We start from the raw sequence: 27,030 nt of genomic DNA, 5'->3' as shown, positions 1-27,030 counted from the left end.
TCCTAATTCCCAACCTTCCTAGAGCCCAAGTCTGCCACCATCTCCCTGTTCCCGTTTATTGTCTAGTCTTCCCTTTTCCCCTGGCTGCTGAGTCCTCACCACTCTGCAAGCCCCTAAAGGTAGTACATGGGCAAAGATAGGATCAAGAGGAGAGGGTATAAGAAGAGAGAAAAAGAAGCCAACTATACGAGAACGTCTATACCCTGTGTAATCAGCCAGTGGGAACACACATTCCTTTACCCCATTATTTCTCTTTAAGATCAGGGCTTTCCCCTGCATAAGGACTGGTTAGAAAATAATTTTTTAAAAGTAACACTTCTATAAAAGCTCCAAATAAATAAGATTCTGAAATATGACACCTTATTTGTTTCATTTCTGATCACTGTTAGACCAACTGGTTTACTTCCTTCCCACCACACACACGCAAACCCCACGGGAGCCTCCAGGGAGAGCCTGTCGCTCTGCTGAAGTCTGCCTGGTGCACCAGAATGCAGGAACGCCTGTTTTATTGGCTTCACTTGGTAAGTCAAAAATCCTCCCTCTGCTCCACCAAAGTTAACAGATGGCTGGTCCTTTTTGGCATACAGGCATAAATAAGCATCTTCAAAATATCTTTTATTTAAAAAAAAAAAAAAAGTGAGCCAATTAATTAAATGTCATTGTAAAATGTCCCAGCCAAGGAGGGAAGGGAGAAACTGGAAGACAAATGGTCAATGGAAGAGAACAAAGATAAGGGGTCACACTCTCCTACCTTCACCTGATGACCCGGAAAGATCGATGATCACATACACTTTGCCTTCTGGCTCCAGATCAATCTGCAATTAAGAAAATGACAGTGACTCTGTTAGTGCATTGTGGGGCCGCCCTGAGAGTTCCATGACATTTCTACCCCAAACTGCTGAAACCTAGAGTCACAGCTCCATTCAATTAATCGACCTACAAAGTGTCAAGTGCTCGGTGAACTTGGAAAGGAGAATAATCCTCATTTACAGACTGTGTGTGATATTCTGGGAACAGTTCTAGGAGGTCTGATGCATACCCAGTAGGTTGTTCATCCCAGTAATTCTTCAACCAGAAGTGATTTTGCTGCACAAAGGAAACACTGGCACAGGGGACACTGGCAAAGGGAACATTTTGGAGACACGAAAATATCTGGAGATCTTTTTGATTGTCATAACTGAAGAGGGAGTGGTGCTACTGCTATCTAATATATGGAGGCTAGGGATGCTGCTGAACATCCTACACACACACGAGAGTATCGCCACAACAAAGAGAGAACCAGCCCCAAATTCCAGTGGTGTTGAGGTTGAGAAATCTGTGTTATCTCATTTTACAGATAAGGAAACTATGCTCCAAGTTCCAAGGTAAGTAGCAATGCTGAGATTCTTCCAGGACTGTCTTAAAAAAAAAAAAAAAAAAGAAAGAAAAGAAAAAAAAAAAACACGTGTTCTTTATAGTACGCAAACCACTCACAGAGGAAATAAGAGAAGCATAAGTCACTATTCCTGCTTTCAAGGTGTTTATAGTCTCACTGAGAAGTTCAAAACAAAAAACAAAAAAACAGAGAACAGTGTTGACCCCAGCTTAATGATGAGAGATAGAGAATAAGTGATAGTCTGGTGAGCCTGACATCAGTGCAGAAGACTTCATGAAGGCTAGGAAGGGAAGGCATTCAAGGTAGAAGAAACAGCATCAGCAGAGGCTGGGAATGTGCATGGTGCTCGCATGAGACTAAAGGACCCCCATGCTCAGGTTGTGTGTTGGCACATGCGTTTTGCAAACCCCAGATTCTACCAGGGTTGTAAAGGGAGAGGCAATATTGCTGGTCTTACCATTGACCTTCTCCACCCACCCTAGCTTCCTCCCTCCACCTCCAAATCCAGCTAACTACTTCTATACAGAACCAGGTGATGAAATCATATGATGGGAGAAAAGTCAGAGGGGCTGGGCCTCTTATAGTTGAGACATCTTTGCAAGGTCTGACTTATCCTTACAGAAACTGTGTCCTCCAGGAGACAGAGTGGTAACTGCGGAAACCCTGGATCACCAAGAACCCCCAGTAGCCTCCCCTCCCACCCCCATAATCCCATCTGTCTAATGGGCTTATACATGCTAGGCTTGTCTCCTCAACAAGCTGTGAATTTCTTCAGGGCAAGAAACACTACTCTCCTGTTCTTTTTCATTGTCCTCAGAAAAGAGCTGACACATACTTAGCAAGCACTACTTAGGAAGGGTCGGTCCGGTGAAAACCTCCTCTTTCAAGACAGAGGTCAATTACCACCTCCTCTCTGAAGCCTTTCCAGATGTTCCCAGTCAGAATTAACTACTGCCTCGTGTGTGCTTCCAGAGCACACATACATATCTTAACCACGGCTCCCATTAAACTGCCCTCCCTGGTCCATAAGTCTATCTCCCCTGCTAGACTGGGTATGAGAATCACATGTGCATCCTTAGTGCTTAGCTCACTGCCTGCTCATCAGGAGACACCCAGTAAACATTTGAGAAAGTGGGGAAAGACTCTAGATTCAGAACATCCACAGCCTATTCTGGGATCACTCGCCCCTCCAAGACTGCATCCCCTGGAAGGAAGGCGGCCAGGTGATCTATGCCAAAGTGACATTCAAACGAGGTGAGAGGGGAAAAGAGGCAGCTGCACCATGAGCACCCCATGGTCCCCGTGAGGTTAAAAAACTCAGCTCAAACTGATGATATTCTCCAGGTCTCTCCCCCAACATCTCACTCCACCCACAATCCAGGTTCCCCGAGCCACTCACGAGCCCCTTTATTCCCAGATTCTGCCTTTCACGATTCAGAGTGCTAAAAGTTTTCCTCAAATTTTCACTTGTATCAACAGAGGTCTTCACTGCCTCCCACGTAAGGCCCTCGGAGACATTTCAGTGCTTGGTCAGCATGGAGAGCAGGGGGTACAAGGAGCTCTCAGGCTGCCTCACAGGAAGGAGCCTTTCGTCCAGGATCTCGAAGTGAGATCCAGATGGGAACCAAATAACCAACTGGTGATGCCATGCGATGACTCTCCCCATGCCAAGAGTCCGTGATTTTAGGTTTCTGGGTAAAGAAAACGTTCTGCAGCGCCCTCACCACCAGTTCTGCCCTCCCACCCCTACCCTGCCACAGGCATAGCCTGGCCCCTGCATTGAATTAAAAACAGGAAAACCAACAGTCGGCTCTACCGATCAGAGCCAAACCAGAATCCCGTCCCTGCCACATTTCAAAAACATCAGGGCCCCCCTTGTCCAAAAGCATGGAATTTAAATAATGTATGCCTTTTAGAGATTAGATCATCCCTATTAAACCCTGCCGGCAAAATGAAACGCTTTCTCATATCCTCTAAGTCAGAGATTTCCCACGACTGTGGACTTCATTGGCGAAGCACAATGCTATCTGTGAAAGGCAGGGAGGAGACAGCAAAGGAATGAGATGGGCTGCGAGGCTGATCTGAAGGCAGGCAGCGTGCCTATCTTTACAAAATGGGAGTGAGAACTTGTGGCAGGGGGGACAGGTCATTGCCGATAAAATGTATTAGGATATTAACATTCAAGATAGCAATCAGAAACCATTTTAGCACCCACTGCTGCTTCGATACCGATGAACTGCATTTCCAAACAGAAAAATAGAAATTAAGCTATTAAACATGCCAAAAGCAACAGAGAGCCTAGCAGGCTGGGCAGATGGCCGCAGAAGGCTGGCAGAGGCCTGGCCAGCCAAGTGAGGAGGCTTTGAGAATCCATCTAGGGTGGTGCAACTTCAACGTGGACGACTCGACGGGTTATCAGTACGAAAGGTGGTGGAGTGTGGTGTGACTTCATGGCCAAATTAATTTGTTACAGATTCTGTTCACAATTATGAGGCCCGGGTATTAAAGGAATGAAGATGCTCAGCCCTGCACAGCCTCTGCAAGCTGTCAGCGGGCATCGCCACCAGGCGGCAGGCACCACATGAAAGCAGGCCTCCTCCTTTCTCCCAACCATTCCGAGGCTCAGTTCTAAGCTCCTTTCCTGGTGCTCCGGGTCCCTCCCAATTCTCCCCGAGGCAACCTGTATCAAATCTCTTTGAACCTCAAGCCTTTACTTGATGAGTCTTCCCAGATACCATCACTGTTTCTTTGACAATTCTCTTTCAAGCTCCAGTGTCTTCGGCTGAGGCCAGGAGCAAGGCAGAACAGTGGGGGAGACAAACATAGCCTTCGGAGTCAGACCAGAGCTGGATCCCAGTTTTGTCACTTGCCCACTCAGGCAATTATTTGCTCTCCCTAAGCTTGGCCTCAATCTCTTCATCTGTGAAATGGGTTGTTGTGAAAACTCCATGAGATATACATGCAAATTACTTGGCACATAAGAGATACTCAGTATGTGGTGGTGAAAAGTGAACTTGCTGGCTGTGTGGCCTGAAACAAGCGTCTACCTTCTCTAAGCCTCAGAATGCTCCTCTGTGAAATGAAATTTATAAAAGGTCCTGCGTCATTCGGGCTGTCATGATGTTAAATGAGATAATCTAGGGAAGGTGCTTAGCATGGTGCCTGGCATTAAACACTCTGTAATTATTGTTGTTATTAAAAAGCCAAGTCTTCAAATCTGCTACTTAGTCAAAGGTTCTTTCTACTCTACCAAGCTTTCCCCCAACACAAAAGGCATTTTCTTGCCCAAAGGACATCTGATGACCTTACAGTGTTGTTGTGAATACTAAATAAAGGACTAAGGTAAGAGTTTTGTACTCAACCCAGGAAAAACCCAGGGAAAGAAAGGTTATGGCCCTGGTCATCAGAGGCCATGAGAAAAGAAGGGGAGGGTGACCACACATTGTCTGGATGCCTACTATTCCTCAGACACAGTGTTCAGTGCTTTACCTGTATTAGTTTATTTAACTTCCTGTAAGGCAAGCAACATTCTCTTACCTTCCAGATGGAAAAACTGGGACTGAGAGAGCTTTAAGCCGGACTCTCACCCAGAACGCCTGGAACACACAGAAAGATGACTTTGATGGAGCTCCCATCTCAAGCTCTGCCCGGCCCTTAAAGCCTCCTCTGACAACCCAGTCTCAGAGTTCTCCTTGCTTTAAGCCTCTGTGGGTTCATTATCCTCCTCAGGTGCAACTGACTGGCTTCCCAGCCAGGGTGGTTTAAGACAGAGCAATGCCTCCCAGACTTTGCCCCACCTACCCTCCAAGCCCTTGGAGAAGGTCTGGGCATAAATGGAGGTCCACTCATTTGAGTTAGAACAAGGCAATGAAGAAAGGGCCCAAACCATCCACAGACCCATACAACAAAAACCTCTGAAAAGACAAGACTCACAGGTAATTGTTTTGCTAGTGGTGCCAAACAATTCAGAAAGTCCTTCACACACACTACTTCATGTATTCCTCTCAATTAACCTGTAGGACAAGTATTATTATCGCCATTAATGTATGTATGAGAACACTGCGGTCAAGGAATATAAATGGCCAGTATAGCACTAGCGAGAACATACCACTGCCCAACTCCGGAGGGCACCGTTAACACTGTAGTCTGTCTGAATGAATCCCCTGGAGCTGGGCAGCCTGGAGGTGAGTGCCAGAGGCAAAACTCAGACCCTCAACTCCTGAATCTCAGTCCAATATTCCTGACACTACATCACATCTGCCCTGTAGGAACCCTGGCCACTTGGCCAGCAACCCCCTTTGTGTTACTGCTGCATATCACTGTGACGTACAGGTATCTCTGTGCCTATTTTGGGGGGCAGTTGAGTTCAAGGCAAAGGAGGTCTGAAATTTACCATCTAGCTTCCTCATGATCATAGGCTCAACTTTCACCAGTGCCCTCTAGGCAACAGAACAGTCCACAAAGGTCACACATGCCCAATTTGAGTTTCACTTCCTTCTCCATCTGTTGTCAGACACTAGGCCCTGGAAAGAAGCAAAAAGTAGGAAGTAGGTCAAAGAAAGGTGAATTCAGAAAGGATGAAAAGCAGGAAGAGAGGCTTGCACAGCCCGTGTTACACCAATTAAGTCTTAAAGAATAGACCATTTCTTTATTACTTGAAAAAGGGTGGGAAGTGAGGAAGGAGGGAGTGTATGGGAGAAGAAGAGAGAAGAATCAGAGGTTCTTTCCCAAAGCAGAGGACCTGCTGCCCAAGTCCTGCACCCCTCTATTGCTGGCCATTCTCGCTGGAGTATCTCAGGTATACCATGGTCCCCAGAGGTGTCTGGCATGGAAGCAGCAAGCTAGACAGAGCAGAAGACCTTCACTCAGCAGGCTTCCTCCTAGCTTCTGCTTTTGAAAAGCACATATTGAGGCGCTACAGTAGACAATTCTTGAGCAGCTACTGGGTACAGATTTTGAAGTTAACAGTTAATTAAATTAACTGCTCATCATTTGAGGAAGAGTTTGCTACTTCCTCTATTGGTAGAGTGCATTAACTGGTTGTAAAGCAGAGGGTGCACTTGTAATTAAACATTTTAAGGGTTCCATTCTAACGAGCTTCCAATAGCACTGACTTTCATAAAATAAGGGAAGAGGATTTTTTTTTTTCAAATTTCTTTCATGGAAGTACAAAAATATTATGCAGGCTTTAGTGTACATCCCTGCAGGGAAGAACCCCTTCTGTCCAGCACGTGGGAGGAACTTAATACATATTTATACATGTTGGCTCAATGGTTAGATGGCCTTAGTTTAAACTGCATCTGCACAACTGAATTATGGAGATGATTTACTTGGGAAGCCATCAGCCTGTACACAAATGTTCCCAGCAGCTTCATTCAAATAGCCAAACCTGGAGACAATCTAAACATCCAACTAACAGGACAATGAATATGCGAACCATGCTGCATCCATATGACGGTATTTTCCTTACCAGTAAAGAAGGGGCTACTGATAATGCAACAAAGCAGATGCTGTGGGAAAGAAGCCAGGCACAAGGGAGTATATATTGTACAATTCCATTTCTACGATGTTCCAGAATAGGTGAAACTATCCTATATTGACCAAAAGCATATCTTCTGGAGGTAGAGGTAGAAACTGAATGCAGAGAGGCACAGAGGACCACTGAATGATTTTGTCAGTATTATACTTTGCAACACAAAAGTATATACTCAAGTAAAAAAAAAAAAAAAGAATCATGGAGGAACTTTTGGGGAAGATAGAAGTTTCTATATGCTGATTGGATAGGAGTTACATGAATGTATATCTTTGTCAACCACATCAAGCCATGCACTTAAAATAGAGGCACTTTTTTGTATGTAGATTATGCCTCAATGAAGTCATTTTTATAAAAGGAAAAAAAGAAGCCATCATTTCACATTAAGGATTGCTCCACAATTTTCCTTTAAATAACAAATCATCTTCCCACCCTTGAGGCATTTAAATTCTCATATTCCATTTTTACAAATAAAAAAGTTCATTCAGTTTTTCAAGAGCACATCTGTTATACAACATAACGTACACCTACCTGTGTAGGCACGCATTCACACACCCACCCATGTGTGCAAAACACACTCATAGGCACAGCCACCTTCTTCTGTCTTTTGTGAGCAAAATATAATAATAGCAAGAAAAACATCCGAAATGTAGATTTGAGAGCCTGCCGAATTATTTAAATTTATCTTTCTCTGTGTGGGTCTCAATTTCCTCATATGTAAAACATGACGATTAGACCAAATACTGTAAAATGGCTTTTAAGGACCTTAAGGACCTAAAATATCCATGAATAGGGACTTCTTAAAGAAATTATAATACATTCAGTAGATCAGTATACAAGCCCTAAAAGAAAAAAAGATATAAATGTAATTACTGCTATGGAACAATCTCTAGGATATATTAAGTGGGAGAAAAAGGCAAGGTACAATGTGTTTATTATGCTAGGCTACTGTGTGAATAGAACGGGTGTGTACATGAGTGAGCACACATATACATATATGCACGCACACACGCCCGTATGCTCTATCACACACTGTTCCACATAGATTATCTCTACGAGTCTTAGTCAACAGGAAATAGGGGTTACCTCAGGATCGAGGGACCAGAAATCAGAAAAAGGGGTTTATTCTTTGCTTTATGCTCTTTTGAACCATCTGATTTTTTTAAATCATGTTCTCGATTAAGTCTATGTCATTTTTTGCTAGCTATTTCTAACCTCCAATCCCCCAGAGAGCAGCTTGCTTCAGTTACCAGACACATCTTAAATAAATGTCCCTCAAAACTGGCTGACACAGTGCTTTCCCAACTCCTGAATCCAGGGCACGGGAACTAACTGAGCAACAGCCATCATCTCCATGTGAAAGTCCTGTTGGCTGGACGGGAGGCCTCTGTTACAAATCCTAGCTCTCCACAGGCCACAAATGAAGTAACTCAAGTTAGCACCTGCTTCCTCTTTTCAACGGGCTCAGAAATAGACCCAGAGAGCTGGCTCCCTCTGATGACAGAGTAGCTAAAAATAAATAAATAAATAAATAAAAATAAAAAAATAAAAAATAACTATGTGTACGCAAATGCTTTCCTGCACTGGGAAAACAACCAAAAGTGCCCAACCTAATATTGAGAATGTGTAATGGTATGCAAAGCATCGCCTAGTCACCGTATAGTTTTCCAATCTTCTTTCAGGAAAATGGCAGTGCGTGACTGAGTATCCTACTTAAGAGGCGATGATGAGTACGAAAACAAACAAAACAAAACAAAACAAAAACAGGAAATGTAGCCACTTATCCTCATTGTTCTGAAGGGAAAAATACCTACTACTAAGTTGCACTATGCACTTTGCATTTTGCTTTGCAATGGTCTCTCTCACTGGGTGTATTTGTAATATGTGTTTTATTCTACATTTCCTATTTTTATACAAAGCCAATATACAGCAGCGATTGAGAGTAAAGGCTCTGAAGGTCGCCTATTTGAGTTCAAATCCCAGCTTTGCCTATTATAAGCTGTGTGGCCCTTGATTTTATTTCCTCATCTATAAATGGAGAATGTCAGTGGCACCTGCCTCATGGTATTGGGAGGATTAAATGAAATGGTTTAATTTAGGTACTCGGAGCTGTGCCTGGCACATAGCTAGCCCCCTATAAATGTAAGATGTCTTGTCATTATCGTTATTTCCCTTCCAGATTGTGAGCACCTCTACGGCAGAGCTATGTGCTCCTTTTGGGGATTCTGCAGTTCCTGATCAATGGCTGGGCACAGAGCAGGTAGTCATTAGAGACTCCAAGTGGAACTGAATGGATTCATGTGGAACAGAAGGCAAGCTCAGTTGGAACTCAGAATTGCACAATCAGGAAAATTATCTTCAAACCAGGAACTTTTCTGTCCGTAATATTACAACCCAGTAGAACCTTCTGTTAATGGTTGTTCATAAAGATATTCAGTTCTTGACTCCCTTCAAAGTCCATGACACTCTAAGTATTATTCATCACTCTGAGCCCCTCAAGAAGACGGTTTTATTCTTAATAATCACAACTCTAATGAACACCATCTATTGAGCACCTAACATGTGTTCTCTGGGTGAGGGAGGCAATATCCTTTTCTTAACCATTTCAGGGATGAGAAAACTGAGGCTCAGGGATTTAAGTGACTTGTCCACATTCTCAGAGCTTGAAGAGGAGCCTGGACTAAAGCAGGGATCTCCAACTCTGGACCCAATCCTGTCACCTTGAGGCTTATGTTCAGCAAATGGCATGGGCTCAAGGAGATTATGTGGAAAGAACATGGTGTGAGCTGTTCGAGGAGCTCACACTGTGTACAGGATGACAGAGTTGCTTCTTGGATGCAAGAACAATGAAAGTAAACCTCCTTCATTGTCCTGGAGCTCACAGTCGAAGGTACACCAAAACCTAGTGTAAGCTCTGGGAGGCTCAAATAACGAGAGACAAACACAGTGCAGGATGCCCAACTGTGGAGAATAAATGCCCTCCTAGAACTACTGCTGTGTGGTGATTTTTATGTATATCAAGTCCTATTTGCTACCGCTTTTCATCATGTCATTGAAATTATGTCCTATGAGAAAAAGTTTTATAAAAATCATAGCGGCATGAAATTTGAGTCATAACCAACTTAAAAATCACTTAGTTTAACTAGGCAAAGAAATAAAGGGTAATTTTTTTTTCTTTTACTTTGCCTATCAAATTAGCCAAAGTTGCTTTTGGGCTCTGTATTTGTTATTTGCTTATTAAAATGCAAACAAAACTACCATGATGTGTTCAGTTTTTAAAAATCAAAAACCACATGTGAACTTATGAGAAGCAACAGTCCCCTGCCCCGTTATTCCCCAGAGGGAGCCAATTTTAATCATTTCTATTTGAGTTTTTCTGGTGGTCACTGCCATGTCCCTAAATAAAAAGTTTATACCTCAATTTCCTGATTTCTTATTTTAGATATTCTCTCTTGCATTGCTGATGTGATAGATGAGGATTTAGTTCACTCACCACCTCCCTCCACTTTCCTCCTCCACAAAATAATTATACATTGCAATTCTCAGTTCCTCCTGTTCTTCCCTACAACTGAAAAAAAGTAATCCAAAATGTCAATTTCTTGTTCCATTAACTATAGACAATATTCCTTGACCCCCCCCCACACACACATTCTAACTAGAGGACATGAATGTTTCCAGCCCTCCCTGTCCTCCGCCTGAGTCTCTCCCCACCCCCCATGTCTTTACTGTTAGACTATCAACGGTGGCAACATACTAGTGTTGTTCTCTAACCATATCTGAGTTCCATCTTTTATGTTTACATTGGTTTTAAAATCTGAAAACTAATTAATAGCGTTTACTCTTCATGACTTTATAAATGGTATTATATATACCTTATTCCCATGGGCCCAATATGACAACCCAAGCACTACTGAGTGGAGAAGATAACTAGTGTCAAATTCAAATGGATTCTCCCCCCCCTCCCCTGCTCCCCGCTCTACCAATTGCCTTTCTCAGATCTTCAAGTTTTTCCAGGGCCCTTTGCTCTCAGGGTTTGCCTTCCTGGAGATCTCCACTGTTCTCTCCATGCTCTGGACTGACCTCTCTCTGGTCTGCTGCACAGCTGTAGTACTGTCAGCTCTGTTCACTGCTCTGCTGGGTGCAGCTGCTGGTACTGGAATCCATCATCTTCCTTGTTCTGGGTTATTTCCTTGTTTTTGCCAGTAAAGTACATTCTGATGGAGATATCGATTAGGAGTGCATAGAAAGCCAGAGTTCTTAGAACTTTCATGTCTGTCCTCACATATGATTGATACTTTGGCTAGATATAGAAATCTAGGTTTGAGAAATCATTATCAGAACTTTCATCTAACATAAATATTGCCAATAGACTCTGATGTCAGCTTGATTTCTGTTGCTTAGTAGACGACTTTGTTTTGTTTGGACTCTCTGGAAGTTTTAGGATCTTTTTAATCTCAGTGTTCTGAAATTTCACAATGAAAGGTCCCGGGGTATGGTTTTTTGATTCACTGTGCTGAATGAAACTGAACTTGTGGAAGATGCACTTCTGTTTGTTCTTTGCTACTGGCCCCTTCTCTGTGAAACTCTTGTTATTCAGATATTGGACCGACAGGATTTATTCCTATGTCTCTTACTACTTGTCATATATATTTCTATTTCTTTTATCTTTTGGGTCCATATTCTAGATTCCCACAACTTTACCTTACAATCTATTCACTGAACTTTTATTTCTGACAATAATATGTTGAGTTCCAGAAGAATCTTCCTCTTCTCTGTGCATCCTTTTACATAGCACCTTTTTCTTTTTCTGGTTTATGAATGCGACATATTTCTGTGGACACTGGCCCGTCTGCCTTAGGGTTAGAAAGTGGGAGCTGGCCATTATAGAAGGGGATCCCCAGCCTTGCTAATTCTCCCAAACCATTAGACCATTTCTTTTTAAAAGAAAAGGGTCTGGCTCCAAGCCCTTTGGCAGTGAGTATAGTAGGTATACAGTTGCATATTCAGACCTTTAGATAGTCATATATTTTTAGCCGCATATCTCACTCCTGATCCCTGAGGTAAGGAACTATGATCTCCAAACCTGGAGCCCCCTTAGGGTTCTGTAGAACAGCTGGCTGGCTCTAGGCCAGGCTCCAGTACCTCTACACATGTTCTGGGGTCTTCAGTACCTCTATTCTGTCCCATGAGTTGCCATCCTGCCCTCTACCTTCATCCTCAGAAATTCGATGAAATAGCTTTATAATGTCTTCTTTCTGCTTACCTGGTTGTTACAGAATTTTATCCCCCACCCCACCCCACCCCCACCCCGCCATTTTGTTTCCTTTTCTACTATTTGGATTGGTTCCTGAGTAGGCAAAGAAACAAGCACATTTGTTCCAAGACCACCCTGAATGGAAAATCCAAACATGTTATCTTAAATGACAACATCCAGTGCTAGTAATAGCAAGGAGAAGCAGGCCTTCTAAATAGGCCCTGATGATTAACTATAAGTGGCATAAAATTTGTAGAGAGTGGTTTGGTGGTGTAGAACAAAAATCCTTTGACCTAGCGCTTCTCCTTCTGGGAATTTATCTGAAACCACACATGTGCAAAACGATTTAAACACAAGGATGATCATTACAGCATTTTTAAAGAGTGTAAAATTAGAAACTAATTGCCCAATAATAGCAAACTATTTAAATAAACTGTGACATTCAAATCATTAGATACTGCCACAGTGAAAAACAATCAAGGAAGGATATTCAAAATACGGCATTAAGCAGAAGAAAATGAGATTATAAAGAAATATATATTTTATGATCCAATTTTATAGAAATAAAATGTATATGAGTAGGTATATACACAAAGCAAAAAAAGGTTATCTATGGGTGAGTAGAATAATGTGGTTTTTTTTAATTTATGCACATTTCTAATCTTTGTATTTTTCTTCTATTTTCTACTATAACTTGTGATTTAAAAAAATCAAACAATAAATTTGTTGTCACTTGAAGAATATTATCTAGCTCCATCCTCTTGTTTACAGGTAAGGAAATTGAAGGACAGGGAGCAGTAGGCAATCTATTCAGGTACCTGAGTAAATGATCCATAGCTGAAGTCCTAGGCTTTTTAAAATAATAAGGCTGGACACTCAACTGAGACATCCATGTGCTGAAGCCCACACCAACATCTAAACTAGGAGGGAAGCACATAGCAAAGGGAACCTGAAAATTATTCAAGTTCTGAATGTCGGAATAGTTCCTTAATCCATTGCTGTGTATCATAGATAGGAGATGTCCATAGGATATTTTGGACGAGTACAGCAAAGGGCGATATCACGTGTATGTTGTGTTATAAACCACATAAAAGGGATTCTATGAACTCACCTCTACTTTGTGAGGGCAGTTTAGGGCCATCTACAATCACTACTTAATTAAGGGAGGCAGGGCTTGAAATAAATAGAAGAAATAAACCACTACTCAAGCACAAAGAAAATCCTCAGCCTTTCAAAGACATCAAAGGAAAATAAAGTTTAAAACTTTCAAATATATCCTTATAAGAGTTCATGCTTTGTTTATTGCCCAGAATAGATATAACTAGAAGCTAATCTTAGTTCATAGATCCTTTCTAATGTGTTGAGATTTTGTTGGTTTTCATTTAGAGTATTCCAAGCCTTAGTTGCAAAAAGACAGGTTTCATAGTTTGGGTTTGGTGACTGTTTTTTAATTTTTCTATAATTTATCAAGAAATGCCCTCCTGATACTCATTAGGAACCAGTGGTACAGATTTCTGGGAGGATAATAGGAGCACATCAGGCAGAGGGAAGAGGTAAGAAGGACTTGGCCTTTGCCAGAAGTAGAAGGATGGGTGTGACTGGAGCAGAGTGAAGGAGGAGCAGTGGAAGATGAGGTCAGAGAGGCAGAGTGCACTCAGTACTTGGGTTCTGGCTCTGAGCATCTCGAGATGGGGAACTAGAAGAGAGTTTGAACAGAGCAGTGAAACACTGTGACTTATACTTTGAAGGCTTGCTCTGGCTACTGTGTGGCGAATAAACTAGGCGCACATGAGGAAGCAGGAAGGCAATTTAGGAGGCTATTACAATAATCCAGGTGAGAGTTGGAGGCTATCATAATAACCCATGTGAGAAATGATAGTGGCTAGGAAGGACTGGGAGTAGTCAAGGTGATGGATTACAGGCAGCGTGTGAGATAAAGGGCCTGAGAAAAACATGGAGCTGTCCTTGGCTGAGCGAGAGACTGTGAGTAGTGCAGGGGGAGGAGTGGAGCACCAGGAGCAGGGTTTGGACAGACTCGGTTGTACACAACTCTGAGACAGCCAAGGACAACTGGATATATAAACCTGAAGTTCAAGGGAAAAGTCCAAGCTTAAGATCTGAATTTTGTAGTCACTAGCAGGTAGATGGTCTATATCTAAAATTCCTGAACCGTAATCCTGACATTCAAAAACTCTAAAAATTGGACTTTTTCAAAAGTTTGAGTCAAAATTGGCAACAAACCCTGACCCAATCTGATACACAAGGCTATTTATTGTCTATATTTATTTCTCTTAGTGTGATTATTTATATAATGGTGTTATAGAGTATTCATTTGTTTCATTATGAAGGGCTGTGGCAGAATCTGTTGGGGGTGTTATGTAATATATGGACTATATACTATATTAACCTTCTAAAATCAAAAAAGTTCTGAATTTCTAAAACCTGGCCCTAAAGATTTTAGATAAAAGGCTGTGGATCTGTAGTTTGAGCCATGAGACTGGTGGGCTGCGAACTGATCCCAGAGGCCTCCTAACACATAGACGATGGTTGGGAAGATGAAAGCCCTGCCCAGATATCTAAAAAGCCTTGACACAGAGGCCTGACCTCTCCCACCCTGGGTGGGGTCCACTTTGACTTCCCTCCTTCCTTACTCTAAACCACTGTCACCAAACGAATATACTCGGCACAGACATGTGGGCTTAAAAAAGCCTGGTTTTTTTTTTTTTAGCTTTCTATATATCTTCAAAAGAGATGGCAAAAGTACCTATCGCACACACAGAATAGTTTTTATTAAGTCTGCTTTAACACTGACTCCATGAACTGCTGAACTAGCTTGATGCACTTGTTGCAAGGTGGGGTTTGTGCGGTGAGAAAAAAGAAAGGTAGTAAAACTGAAATAATGCTTGACGTTAGCATAAGAGCATCTCCTGTTTCTAGGAAGCCTGTCAGCCTGCTGCTGTCGCTCTAATTGATTGAGTGTCCCTCCCCGGACTACAAAACACCCTAATTCCAAATTCTGTCAGAAGGCAGTGGCAGGGGTCTGCAGAGGGGCACCCCAACTCCACATCTGTTGCAGGAAAACACTGCAGCGAGAGGCTTGTACCTGAGCTCCCTGCCCAAGGTGCCCTTTTAGGCTGCAGAGCCACAAGGGCAACCTCATATATTCTAAGGCAAGACATAAGAAACAGCTGAGAGGTTTAGACTCAAGGCCAAGTAAAGATGATACTAACATAGCTGCTGTTATGGAAGCTATTATTCCCATATTCGTTCTTGTACATAAACAAGCTCCAGGGTGGGCAAGCTTGCTGAAGATAAGTAGCTTTGTAAACCGAAATAAAAATGAAAAAGCAACCCCACTCAGGACTCTACCTAGCCCACCGAAAGGACCCAGGTTCTGCTGCTCCCGCAGGCCCTACCACCTGCCCTTCATGCAGCTGCCTAGGCTCAGAAAATCTCCATATCAGTCTAAACTCTTGACCCATTGATCTTCCAAGGAAGAAGAGAAAGAAGAGACAAGAAATCTCTATCAGAAATTCTGGAAGCCCCTTTACTCATAAACAGATGGGCAACACACAACAAATAAAAATAAAACAAAACAAAACAAAATCTGGGGTGTTGATAACTAAGTACCAACTGATAAACTGGCCATTGGTTATGATAACTATTGAAATTGGGTGGTAGATACATGGGGGTCATTATTCTACTCTGTCTACTTCTGTATAGTTTTGATATTTTCCATAACAAGACATAAAGAAGAGGAAGAGGAGAAAGGAGGACAACTGGGAACAAGGGAAAGAGGAAGTGGATGATTTCAGTATCCCAGCTGGACCGACGTCCCGCGGCTAATCCTAGGTTTTCTTAAAGACTTCAACTGGTGAACAGGGTGCATCATGTAACCCAAATGCATCCCACTTTCTGCCCAACCATCTAATCAATACCCTGCTGGAGAAAAAGGGATGATTAAACCTAAATTACAGTGTCCATTCTGGCCCTCAGCATGCCCCCTCTAAAGAGACTCCCCCAGTCCCTTCCCTGGTCCTCTCCTGCACATACAGTAGGTGGTGGTTGTTTTTAAGGTTTTGTTCAGTATTCATAATGGTAAGTACTTTGGAGAAAAAAGGAGCTGATCACTTCTGCCTTTCCTTTCTTCATAAAGATGTTTTCCCCGATTTTAAAGGCTGTCTGCTTACCTTAGATGATTAGGGAGGACTAATGGAACTAATTGTGTTAACAATCTGATTATCCTGCTGAAGCCTGCAAATCATCCCTGATTCCCTTTGATTGCCTCACGATTACCTCACCACTACCAAATCCTGTAAACTTCCATGGCCATGTTCAGCTGTGCCCTATAGAAAGCTAGATGTACAAAGCAAGTACTCTACACGGACAGAGGCTTGGCAGCCTCCAGAATGTGAATTAAGCCTGCCAACTTCCCAGCAGTGCTGAGGAAGAGAAAAGCTAGCGATCCAATGAGCATACTCTGTGAGTGCAAAGCTCGGTCCAGATGCTCTGATCTCACACCCCCTGGGTGCTGTGACCCTTGAGCTGGCATTTGCCATGTAAAAGCTAAGAACAGAACCGGCTTCATTGGAGCACACACACCTTAGATGTCTCTATGGCTGCCAGCAGCAGAGTTGGGCATGTTCCCAGAGGTGGAACTGGACCCAGGGAACAACCTGGGAAATAAACAAAATGTAGCCAGAGGAAAGTAAGAAAAACCCATAGCTCTCTGTCACAGATAGATGGAAGATGCTATCTGCAGAAGCCTACAGGTGGCATTCAAAGCAAGCAGCTATGGGGGGACAGCTGCCATGGCCCACTCACTACTTCCTCTATGCTCCTTCCCTTATTTTATCAGTGTGGGTGACTCTCCCTAGAGTGTGACACATACATACCCTGGGACCCGATTAGTCCAATATGAGAAAATCTACCACTTGCATCTCACACGTCAAGTTATGCCCTGATTATTTAATTTATTAATCGATCAATGAATCACAGGTTTCCAAATTTAATGGGATCCCAAACTTGAAATAGCCTATCTGAGAAAGTGAATTCAAGAGCTCAGACAGTGGGTGTGAAATATTTTCCAATCAATTCCAATTTCTCTTTGTCCAGAAAGAGGAGAGGATCAAAGTTACTGTTAATAAACCTGGTAGCCCAGGCATGCTGTTTCAGGCCATGGGAAGGATGTGGTTGTCTGGGCCAACTTCTCAACCTTAAGAACCAAAGCCTAGGAATTCACTCCAGTGCTCAGAGTCCTAGCTGAGGCCACTTCACTCCTTGCCAGTTGCCTGGGGCACAGGGCTTGACAACGAGGAACAACCTCAGGGACAGATTCCCATTCACCTTTCTCTCCACAGGCCTCATATGGCACTTGTGCAACTGGGGTGGTGGTGAGGATAACAGACGTTAGTTACTGGGAAGTGACTCTCCCAATCAGAAGACTAAAGACAGACTTCACTTATCCAGTATTATGTTTAGACTGTTACATATCAATCACAGGACCTTTTACAGGGGATAAGGGTAATTATCAATGTGAGTTTATGTTCTGCATAAGGGAATCACCGCCAACATAAAAAGTTAAGAAGCAACTCTCCTTACAGAGAAAGTTAAGAAGCAACTCTCCTCACAGAGAAAGAAGTTAAAAAGCAAATACTCCCAACTGAGAGAAATCAGTCTTATGACAAATATTTAACACTTGATTATTCAACTCATTCAGTGAGTGACACAGAGTCATACCTCTTAACCCACAGCATCCCCAAACACATTCCTACCACCTCCATAGTTAAGCTATCTGAGTTAATCAGGTTGAAAGCGCAAAACCCGTAGCACAAAGCTCTCTATTGCCCAGAGGCCTTACAAGGGGTCCAAACTAGGCCAAATGGAGGGAAGTAATCATGCAGAGTTGGGGATCGCTGGTAGTTACCCTTCATGTCCACTTGCAACAACAAACTCATCCACAACCATGCAGACAGGAAGCAGGGATCTCCAGGGACTTGTACCCCAGGTCTCAACCTTATCTACTAAGACTGCTAGTGGGGACAAATTTTGGCTGCTTTCTAATTATTCCCAAAGCAATGACACCTCTCTCTAGAGTTGGCTCAAGTTTCACTCTCTGGAAACTAACAGCTCTTAAAATGTCACGGGCCTTCCCCAAACTACAAAATTACTTTTCTCCCCTCTGGAGAGGGAACATTAGCTGTCCTGTCCTCGTGTGCCTTAGTACACAAACAGATTTGCTATACACAATAACTGATATGTGCTGACTTTACACAACGACTTCTGAAAAGATATATACAAAAAACTTGGAGAGTGCTGCACAAGCACGAGAACCTTGTGCAGACAGTCCTCCCAGGCCCTGCCCTCGGAGCCATCCCCACCTCCTCCCACACTGCCCTTCATATCTAGTTGATCACTGAGCCCCTCGAGTCCCTCTTCATAAAGGGCTGCTGTGCCTGCCCTTTGGTTTCATTCCCAGCTGTCATAGAATCTGGCCTCACAGCTCCTATATCTCCCCTGATTCTCTTCGGCACTAATCCACCTACACATGGTAACTAACCGGTATATGATACAATCATTGTGATGCCTCTTTCCCCACAACTTCTTTCTGTCCACAGGGTGACACACAGTTCCTAAATATGGCAACTACTTCCTCTGCACTGTCCCCTGTGTCCTCTCATACCTTATTTGCCACTGCAAGTGCCCAGTGCTCCAGCTAAACACATCTAGCTACCATCCTGTCCAATGACTCCCACATATGTCAGTCTCCAAATCAGCCTTTCACTGGACTCCATATGCATTCCTTCCTGGGGTCCAGCTCAATTCCTTGTGTCTCCCCAGTGTTCTCCATCTGAGCCACTTCTTTGGCATTGAGTATCACTTAGGTTATCAGGAACACTCTTCTCATCTTCATTACTGATCCCCAGGTAGCTCTTCGGGGGGCATTACTTATCTTATATCTCCCCTTCTCCCCTGTCCCCCAGTCCCTATGACCTAGCAAAAGGCCCTGCACATATGAGCTGTTCAATACTCATTTGTTGCTTCCTCCCACTCTGGGCAGTGATGCTTTATCGCTTTCTTTAGCATCTATAACTTAGGGGTAATAATTACTTCAAATTCTAAGTGTTCAATGTCAAGGAAAGTGACTCTAGATATAAACAATATTTTTAAAATGCTGCACTTCCTTTCCATCAATCAAGCAGTTTCTAAGTATTACAAAGAGGTAGTGTGCCCAGAGCCTATGAGATTACCATAGGGGGCTTGAAACAGGTGAATTATCCCAGATGAGTTTTGGAAGTTCTGAACACAGAATCCTCCCTCCCCACCACCACTTTCCTACCCTGAGCTTGGCACCCCCATGCCTTGAAGCTCAGACATGCTGCCTCCATGTAGTCCTGTGTAAGATGGTCTGCCACTAGACCTAAACAAGCTCTCTGAAGGTGAGGGAACTGGAGCGAGGAGGACCTCATAGGATTTCAGCTTCCTGCCAAGGGGAGAAGAGAGGGAGGCCAGGTTTCTCACTTTCCCTCTGCTCATATGACCCAGGACAATCTCCTGGAGCCTCAGTGGCCTCAACCACAAATTCCCAGAGGGGCAGGGTAGAGGTCTGCAACAATTATGCATAAAACAGAGTGTCTAGGATAGTGAAGAACTTAACGAATAAGGAGAAAGAAACTTTCAGTTGGCATTGGGTCCTGAATCAAGACTTGAGGACAAAAGTCCCTCTAGGCACCTCACTACTAAATAAAAAAGTTAAAATCTTCGGTTTTGTCATTCCTACTGCACAAGTCACAACTTCTCTTGCTGGCATTTAACATTCTTTGAAACTCGGGCCCCAACTGGAATTTTCTCCCACCCCCTTATGCTCCAGCCATATTGCCCTCCTACGACACCAGGCCTTTCTCATTCCACCCTCCCTTCCTCAGCACAGTTTGTCCTTCCCGTCCCTTCCCGCCAAGTCCAAACAAAATTTACCTCAACATTCAGGCCTCTCTCCACCTGGAATCTGCTCTCCCTCTCAATAATGGGGCCCCTCAAAGGCAAGTCTGGCTCATCCCTAGAGACTCCCCTCTCCCCAGCAGGAGCACATGGAACAATTCTGGGCACTTGACAAGTGCTCAATAACTCTTGTTTGTTAAATGATGTAATACCAAGAAAAACCGAAGCTCCATGATGTTTCCATTACATTCAGCTGGAAAATGCCCTGGACAAGTCACTCTTTCAGTCCAACCCCCCTAAAACATCCTCCTTTATTTTGTTGCTGAGCTCATTTCGATTCTGTAAAAGAACTGCACCCGAGTTCCATCTGTATTCTCCAGGCCAGTGATCACTTCCAACCCCCATTAAACTCCCTATTACTTTTCAAAGAAACAGCCACCCCAGACCCATACGTGATGAAGGCGGTGGGCTGTGCAATGACACAGCCCAAACCCATCTTGATGCAATTAATTCCTTGTGTTGCTGCTTCCCTGCAGTCTTACCATTGTTCTTCATTTACCCAGAGAGCTATGTCTGAAACTTTGGAGGAAAAATGAATTATGACTTGAGTCACATTCTGCACTTCCCGGTGCGCCACCATGGGTTTCGAAGCTTTAGTCAGTGCCCCGCGAAGCTCCCAGGTGAACAATTTTATAAACCAGCTTGCCGTACAGTGTCACCCAGATCTGGCCTTCATCCTCCAACCTTCCACATCCCATCTGTGCTGTGTATGTGCTGGTTTTCCATCACCTGGACACTCATGCGGAGCCCAGGCACATGAAAAACCACATGCTAACAAGCAGCCAGCCTGGCAGACAGCGAGTTGGAAGGAGAGAATCAGCCCTGAAACCACAGGCCTGGAGGAACAGAATGGACACTCAGCTCCATGGCTGTAACAACTGAGGACAATGTGTCCTCTTGGATTCACTCTATAGACCTCGACTTATAAGAGCGGAGTTCTCCCTGAATGCCCCAGAGAAAAGGCAGTGTTCTGAGCAAGATGAATTCTTAAGACAAAGAAAAGCCATATCACATAGCGCAAAAAATGGACCCGGAAGCCAGCCCCCCGGGGCTCCAGCTCCGCCTAATAGCAGTGTGGCCCTGGGCAGGTCGGTGACTCCTTTCGTGCCTCAATCGCAGTCTGCAGAGTGGGCGTCGAACAGCTCCTACCTCATAGGGTTGTTATTAATTTATAAAAAATGCATAGGAACTATTCCTGACAGAGTCTGTATCTATGATCATCATCATTATGGTTATTATTATTACTTCCTTTGCTTTGTTTAGGCAGGAGAGCAGATGTCTCACCTTCAACACAGATCTTCCTGTCACAGGAGACTATACCCCGAAACCTTTTTCTTCTAGACCTCTTTTTTTTGCCTCCAGCATTTCAAACATGAACTATCCACTCAAGCATTCAAGCCATCACACTGACCTATTCTCACTTGTTTTTGCTCCTCAGCAGACACCTCCAGATTCTTGCAAGCTACTAGATACACTTGGTGGCAAATTCAGGAATGTTTATACAGGTTTGAATCATTATACATGTTTTGGAAACATGCGGGGTGAGTGCTGAAGCAGGGCAAAGGAGAAAGCAAAGCATTAAAAAAATCAAAAACAGGTCTCCTCCTCCTCGTAGTAAAACTGCAGTGGTCACTCCTGCTCCATGAAAGTCAGAGGCTCATCTGAGGTTTCTGTTCTTCTGAATTCAAATTGTCAGCAAAAAGAGCTGCCCAGGGAAGAAGATAAGGCAGATGGGAAAAACTGAGGATGAAAAGTTGAATCCCAAAGTGTCAGATGAACTCTTTAGATGTTCTTGTTTAATAACACGGTTTCTGAGACCTGCCCACCAGAGTCCTGTCGTTCCTAAGCAAACATCTGTTACGATGACTGAGACCCAGGCTAGTTTACTCTTTCTTGGCTAAAACTTCCGGTGGGGTATTGATCTCGTAAATGTTATCCTTATGGCTCAGATGAAAGTCAACTTTCAAATCCAGAAGCGGGTGTGGGGCAGCCAGTCTATCCATCTTCTGAAGCCAAAAAGATAAAAATCTACAAGTCATAGGATTGATTTTTGTTTATGCCTTCAATCCCAAATATTTGGAATGAACACTTTGATGTAAGAAAAACATGTCCTATGAATGCCAAAAGCCATAAACCGAACTTAAATTTCTACATGGCAGAGAATCAATTTTACCTTATGAACCAATTGGCAATGTAAAATGACTGTGAAATTCCTACTACACGGAAAGGGAGAAAGTCACCAAATCCTAAATGTGTCACCTTCTTTTCTCCTATCAATCAGACTCAAGACCGATTTAAACTCTGCAGGACTCCAGGGTTAAACAGGAGATATTCCAGGGAGACTCATCTGATTCCTACATGGCTAGATGAAACCCTGCCTCATCTTGCCCAGTACCCTGAGGGCAGGCGGTGAGATGCCTCCGCCCCTCCAGGCTCTCTGCAGGCAGGTAGAGAGAGCACTGCCTTGACCTTAAAACACAGGACTCCATTTCTGGCTTCTCCTTTATTAACAGGGTGGTGGCAGTCAGGCCACTAAACCTAGTTGAACCTCAATGTCAGCAGAGTTTGAGGGTTACTTAAGGATATGAAAAGATATTCGAAAATTCATATTTGGCAAACTGCAAAGCCTTGTTACATGTAGATTGCAACACCCAATAAGAAGTTAGTGCTTTTAGTGAAAGGGAAAAGGTTGCAGCTGTTGGTTAGAGGAATGCCTGACCCAAACACATACACACATAGACACTCTCTGCAGACTTTCTGTCATTTGAGTCATTTTCTTAAAAAACAATCTTTTCCCCCCTACTTTATAAGCCCTTATGAATTTTTAGCAATACCATTATTATACAAGTTCACAGTAGTTACTGCATAAAAAAGAAACAGAATTTTTTTTAAATCACCATAATCTCGCTACCCAAAGATAATTTACAATATATTTCTTCCATTTCTTTGTCTTTTTGTGCATGTATGTGTGTGTGTGTGTATATTTATATATATATATATATAATTTTTTTTAACAATAATAGTAGCTAACATGTATTGAATCCTTATTATGCACTAGGTACTAGTCTAAGCAGTTTCCAAAGTTTTCAATCATTCAGTCTTCTCAACAACCCCTGAGTAGGTACTGTCCATCCATTATTTCACAGATGAGGATCTGTGTCTCAGAGCAGTTAAAAAACATGTCCAAGGCTACACAGCTTGTAAGTGGCAGAGCCTGAATTCAAACCCAGGCAGAGTCCACTCAACCATTACAACATCAAACCAACATAATCATATGACCTGCAAATTTTGTCACTTAATACATTTTGAAAACCTTGGCATTTTATTCACTATATTTTCTATTATCATGACTGCATAGTGTTCCATAGTATTGATGAGCCAAGTTTTAATCAATTTTTGACTGTTTTTGAATACCTATAATATATCCTTATTTACAATATTCATTTTCTAGTTTTTCCATATTTTTAAACAACACTAAAAAGAACATCCTTTATACATATCTATGATCATCCTTACTTAGAAGTGGAATTGCTGGGTCAAGAGAAGTGTGTATATTTAAAGTCTTTGATACTTTTTGCCATATTGCCCCCAGAAAGATTTTATCAATTACACTCCCACTTGTGGCATATGAAGAAATTCTGAAATCTTCATCAACATTAGGTAGTATTATTATTTAGTTCTTAAAAGCATTCTTTTTAAAAGTGCAAGACCTCTGAAAGGAATTAAATCTACCCCCTCATTCATACCTTGGGCCGGGTCACTCTTTAACAATTAGGGAAAGGGAAATAGAGCCTTGACAGGAAGATCAAGCTAGTAAAAAGGGTAATCAGGAGGCAGGGAAGGAGCAGTGCGATGTGTGGGGGTGGATGTGGGGAGGGGCCAGGGCATAGGAGCAGGATAGTGAAAGACAGGAGAGAGAGGAAAGTGAGAGAATTCCAAAAACAAGGGCCTGTCACTTGAAAAAATAATTATAATAATAAAATGGCAGAAATCTAAGGATAAGGGGGAAAAAAAGATTAATTCAAAACAAAACAAACAAAAGCCAGGAGTTTCACAAGAAGCTTGGAGTCTGGCCAGCACTGGATTGCTTCTGTCTTGTTGACATAGAAAGGCAAGTACATCTCAAGGTCTCAAAGATGATGAGATACCCAGTTATCCACCTACGTGCTACATCCTGGAGAAAGTCCACCTGGTCTTATCCCAAAGAAAAATCGCTAATTGATTTCCTAGTTCCAGAGGGCCAGGACACCCCCAAAACTTTTAACCTCAATACAGTCCCAGAGATAGTGAACAAATACCATTCGGCCTACTCATTTAGGACAAACTACCTGTTCACACTCATGGTGGGTCTGGGACTCAGGGAAGAGGAAAACAGAGCCTTTAAGCACATCCTGGGATCATATACTCTTTGGGGAAAGCTACACATCAAACCTCCGTTATCCACGGTGCCAGGCAGCAACAGCAGCAGGAATTTTAGTATTGTGATAATAGGTGAACAGATGAATAAATACAGTGTATAAATACAAAATAGAAGTGAAAATATGTCTTTCAAGTACTCCTCACAGACCAAGAGAAAAATGGTTAAACTAGAGCCCCATCGATGCTGAGCAGTGTCTTGCCTCAATGGATAGATTCATAAATGTGCCATTTAACATTCTTATCTCTCTTGTGCTCCTTGGCATTGGCAGCCATCCTCATCTCAATGCTGGTACTGAACTGTTGGGGCAGATACTAATGCTCCCATTTTTGAGATGAAAAAATGGAGACTTGAGGATGAGCTGCCCAAGATCATCTCACTGGAAAGTAGCAGAGACAGAACTAGAACCTACTAGTTCAAATGGGAGTAACTAGCAGCGGTGGTTTGTCTACTCTAGCCCCATGTCATTCCTCAACAACATCACCTAGCTCCTTCTTATGAACAAGATCAAGTAGTATGGAATATTCTAGCAATAACACGCTCTCCCTGCATGGAGGGTGGAGACGGGCTGAAAACATGGTTATTTACAATCACCTGAGGGATGTTCGCTTCGGCTGTCTCCCTCTGAAGTGACTGATTAGAAAGTGTTTCTTAGGCACTAATCAAGGGTAGGATCTCTACTGAGGTCTAATGAAGGGAACACAGGAAGAAAAGTACCCAGAGTTGGAAAGCTGGATGGAGCCAATGAAATGCAAAGTAAGAACAGAAGCCTGTAAGAGAAGGTCAAAGGAGAGGATGGATCTGCAGGGGCAGTCTCAGAAGGCACTACCTGAGTTCTGGGGAACTGAGGATTCAAAACCCCCAAAATCATGGCCAGCCTGCTGTGGTCACAGCTCAAAGAACACATCGTTTTCTTTTGGGTCCAGAACCAACACTTTACCAAATGTACTGCTTGCCTAACATTGTAAAAAGAAATAAAAAATAAAAAATAAATCATATTCTTGACCCTGAACCACCAAAGAGAAAGTAAAGAAAGAGGGGAGAAATTGCTATATCGAATTTCCTACATAATCTTCTTATGAGATTAGTGCCTTCTTAAATGGTAATGAGGTTCTGGTTTGGGAACTAAATTATACCACAGAGGTAATTCTCCTATGAGGGGGTGGGGGAGATGTTTGATTACATGACACAGAGTGGGAACATGGACCTCTGCTCCCCTGCCCTAAAGGACTGTAGCTGGAGCCATTTCGAACCAGGAGCTAGGAGCATGGGGCTTTAGATCGTAAAGGAACTTTGCACACAATCCAATGCCTTTATTGGCTCATTTTGGAGGAGGTCATGGTGCTATAGCCTCCAAGCCTGGGACATGGGACGGCATCCCCAAACCCCTTCCTCGGTCTCTTTTCCTCCTAAGGGCCCATCTGGACAACTACAGCCTGTGGCTAAGGTGCTACAAAAGCCCCTCTCCCTCTAGAAAGCATAAAATGCCTATAAGACGTTGTCCAGGGCTAGGACATTTCAGCAACTCTGATGCATCAAATATTCTTGGCACCTAAGTGCTACCTCCTGAATGTGCCTGAGGCCTGAAAGAATCAAGATGCCTGGCTCGCACCCCTGAAGCTAGGAGCCCAGGAGAATTGGGGCTGCTCATTTCCTTTCGAACTGGCAGTGATGCAAGATTATCCATCCCTCCTTCTCCACATACATCTACATATTTGCTTCATGAGTTTTATTTGCCTTCCTGGTTTTCAGCATGAAAGATTCCTAAAATCCCACTGGAGGAGGACTGACCTCAGACCTCAGCAGTGAGCCAGAAATGAAACCGGAGACCTGGACAGAGGCAGGGCTCTGACCTCCAGCTGCAGCCTGGAAACGCTGCCTTCCCCACAGGGAGCACTTCTGTGGAGTCACCTAACATCTTCGGCTGCAGGGCAACGGCACAGGGACCACCTGGTTACCCAGGTCTGCGGTTCTGTGGAAAAATGGTTCCCCGTCATTTCTGGCTTCCTGAATTTGATCAAACCCATCAAGTTTGCCCTTTCCAGTCTCCAGCTCTGGCTTTGTGATTTTCCCCAACCTGGCACCAAAGTCATACTTGGGTCCCCAGGCACCACCAGCCCCATCACTACGGCTTGAGGACAGTTATCCTCTTCACCCCTCCTACTTGAAATCTACCTACCCAAATCTCATTTCCTTCTTAAAATCAATTTCCTGGGGAGGAGGGATGGGGAGGAGCCTTTTCTAATTATCCTGCACACCCTGGGGCTGTGCTCCCTGGTAAGGGCCAATGTGTATGACACACGCTGGACACACACTGACTAGACTCACTTTACAGTTTACTGTACAGGCTCTTGGAGAGTTAGGTTTCACAGATATCCAGCCAAGTTCAGCTGTAATGCAGACATTCTGGAACACATGTTTCACCGGCCACGCGAGGCACCTTACACTATCTC

At 43.3% G+C, this 27,030-nt stretch overlaps 1 protein-coding gene across 4 annotated transcripts in view; it reads right to left on the bottom strand.

Moving 5' to 3' along the window:
* The window catches only part of PRKCE (protein kinase C epsilon), a 511,750-nt gene that overhangs the window by 345,752 nt on the left and 138,968 nt on the right, over positions 1-27,030 (bottom strand). For all 4 annotated transcript variants that reach the window (XR_001596560.2, XM_036225089.1, XM_016142211.2 and 1 more), the window contains one exon: positions 752-815. Coding sequence is in view for 3 of the 4 variants with exons in the window: in XM_036225089.1 (XP_036080982.1) it covers positions 752-815 (64 nt within the window). In the remaining variant the exon portion in view is untranslated. The remainder of the gene's footprint in view (positions 1-751; positions 816-27,030) is intronic.

Source organism: Rousettus aegyptiacus, unplaced genomic scaffold, assembly GCF_014176215.1.
Source record: "Rousettus aegyptiacus isolate mRouAeg1 unplaced genomic scaffold, mRouAeg1.p scaffold_m13_p_7, whole genome shotgun sequence".
Lineage (NCBI taxonomy): Eukaryota > Metazoa > Chordata > Mammalia > Chiroptera > Pteropodidae > Rousettus > Rousettus aegyptiacus.
This window is presented reverse-complemented; position numbering and strand designations above follow the sequence as displayed.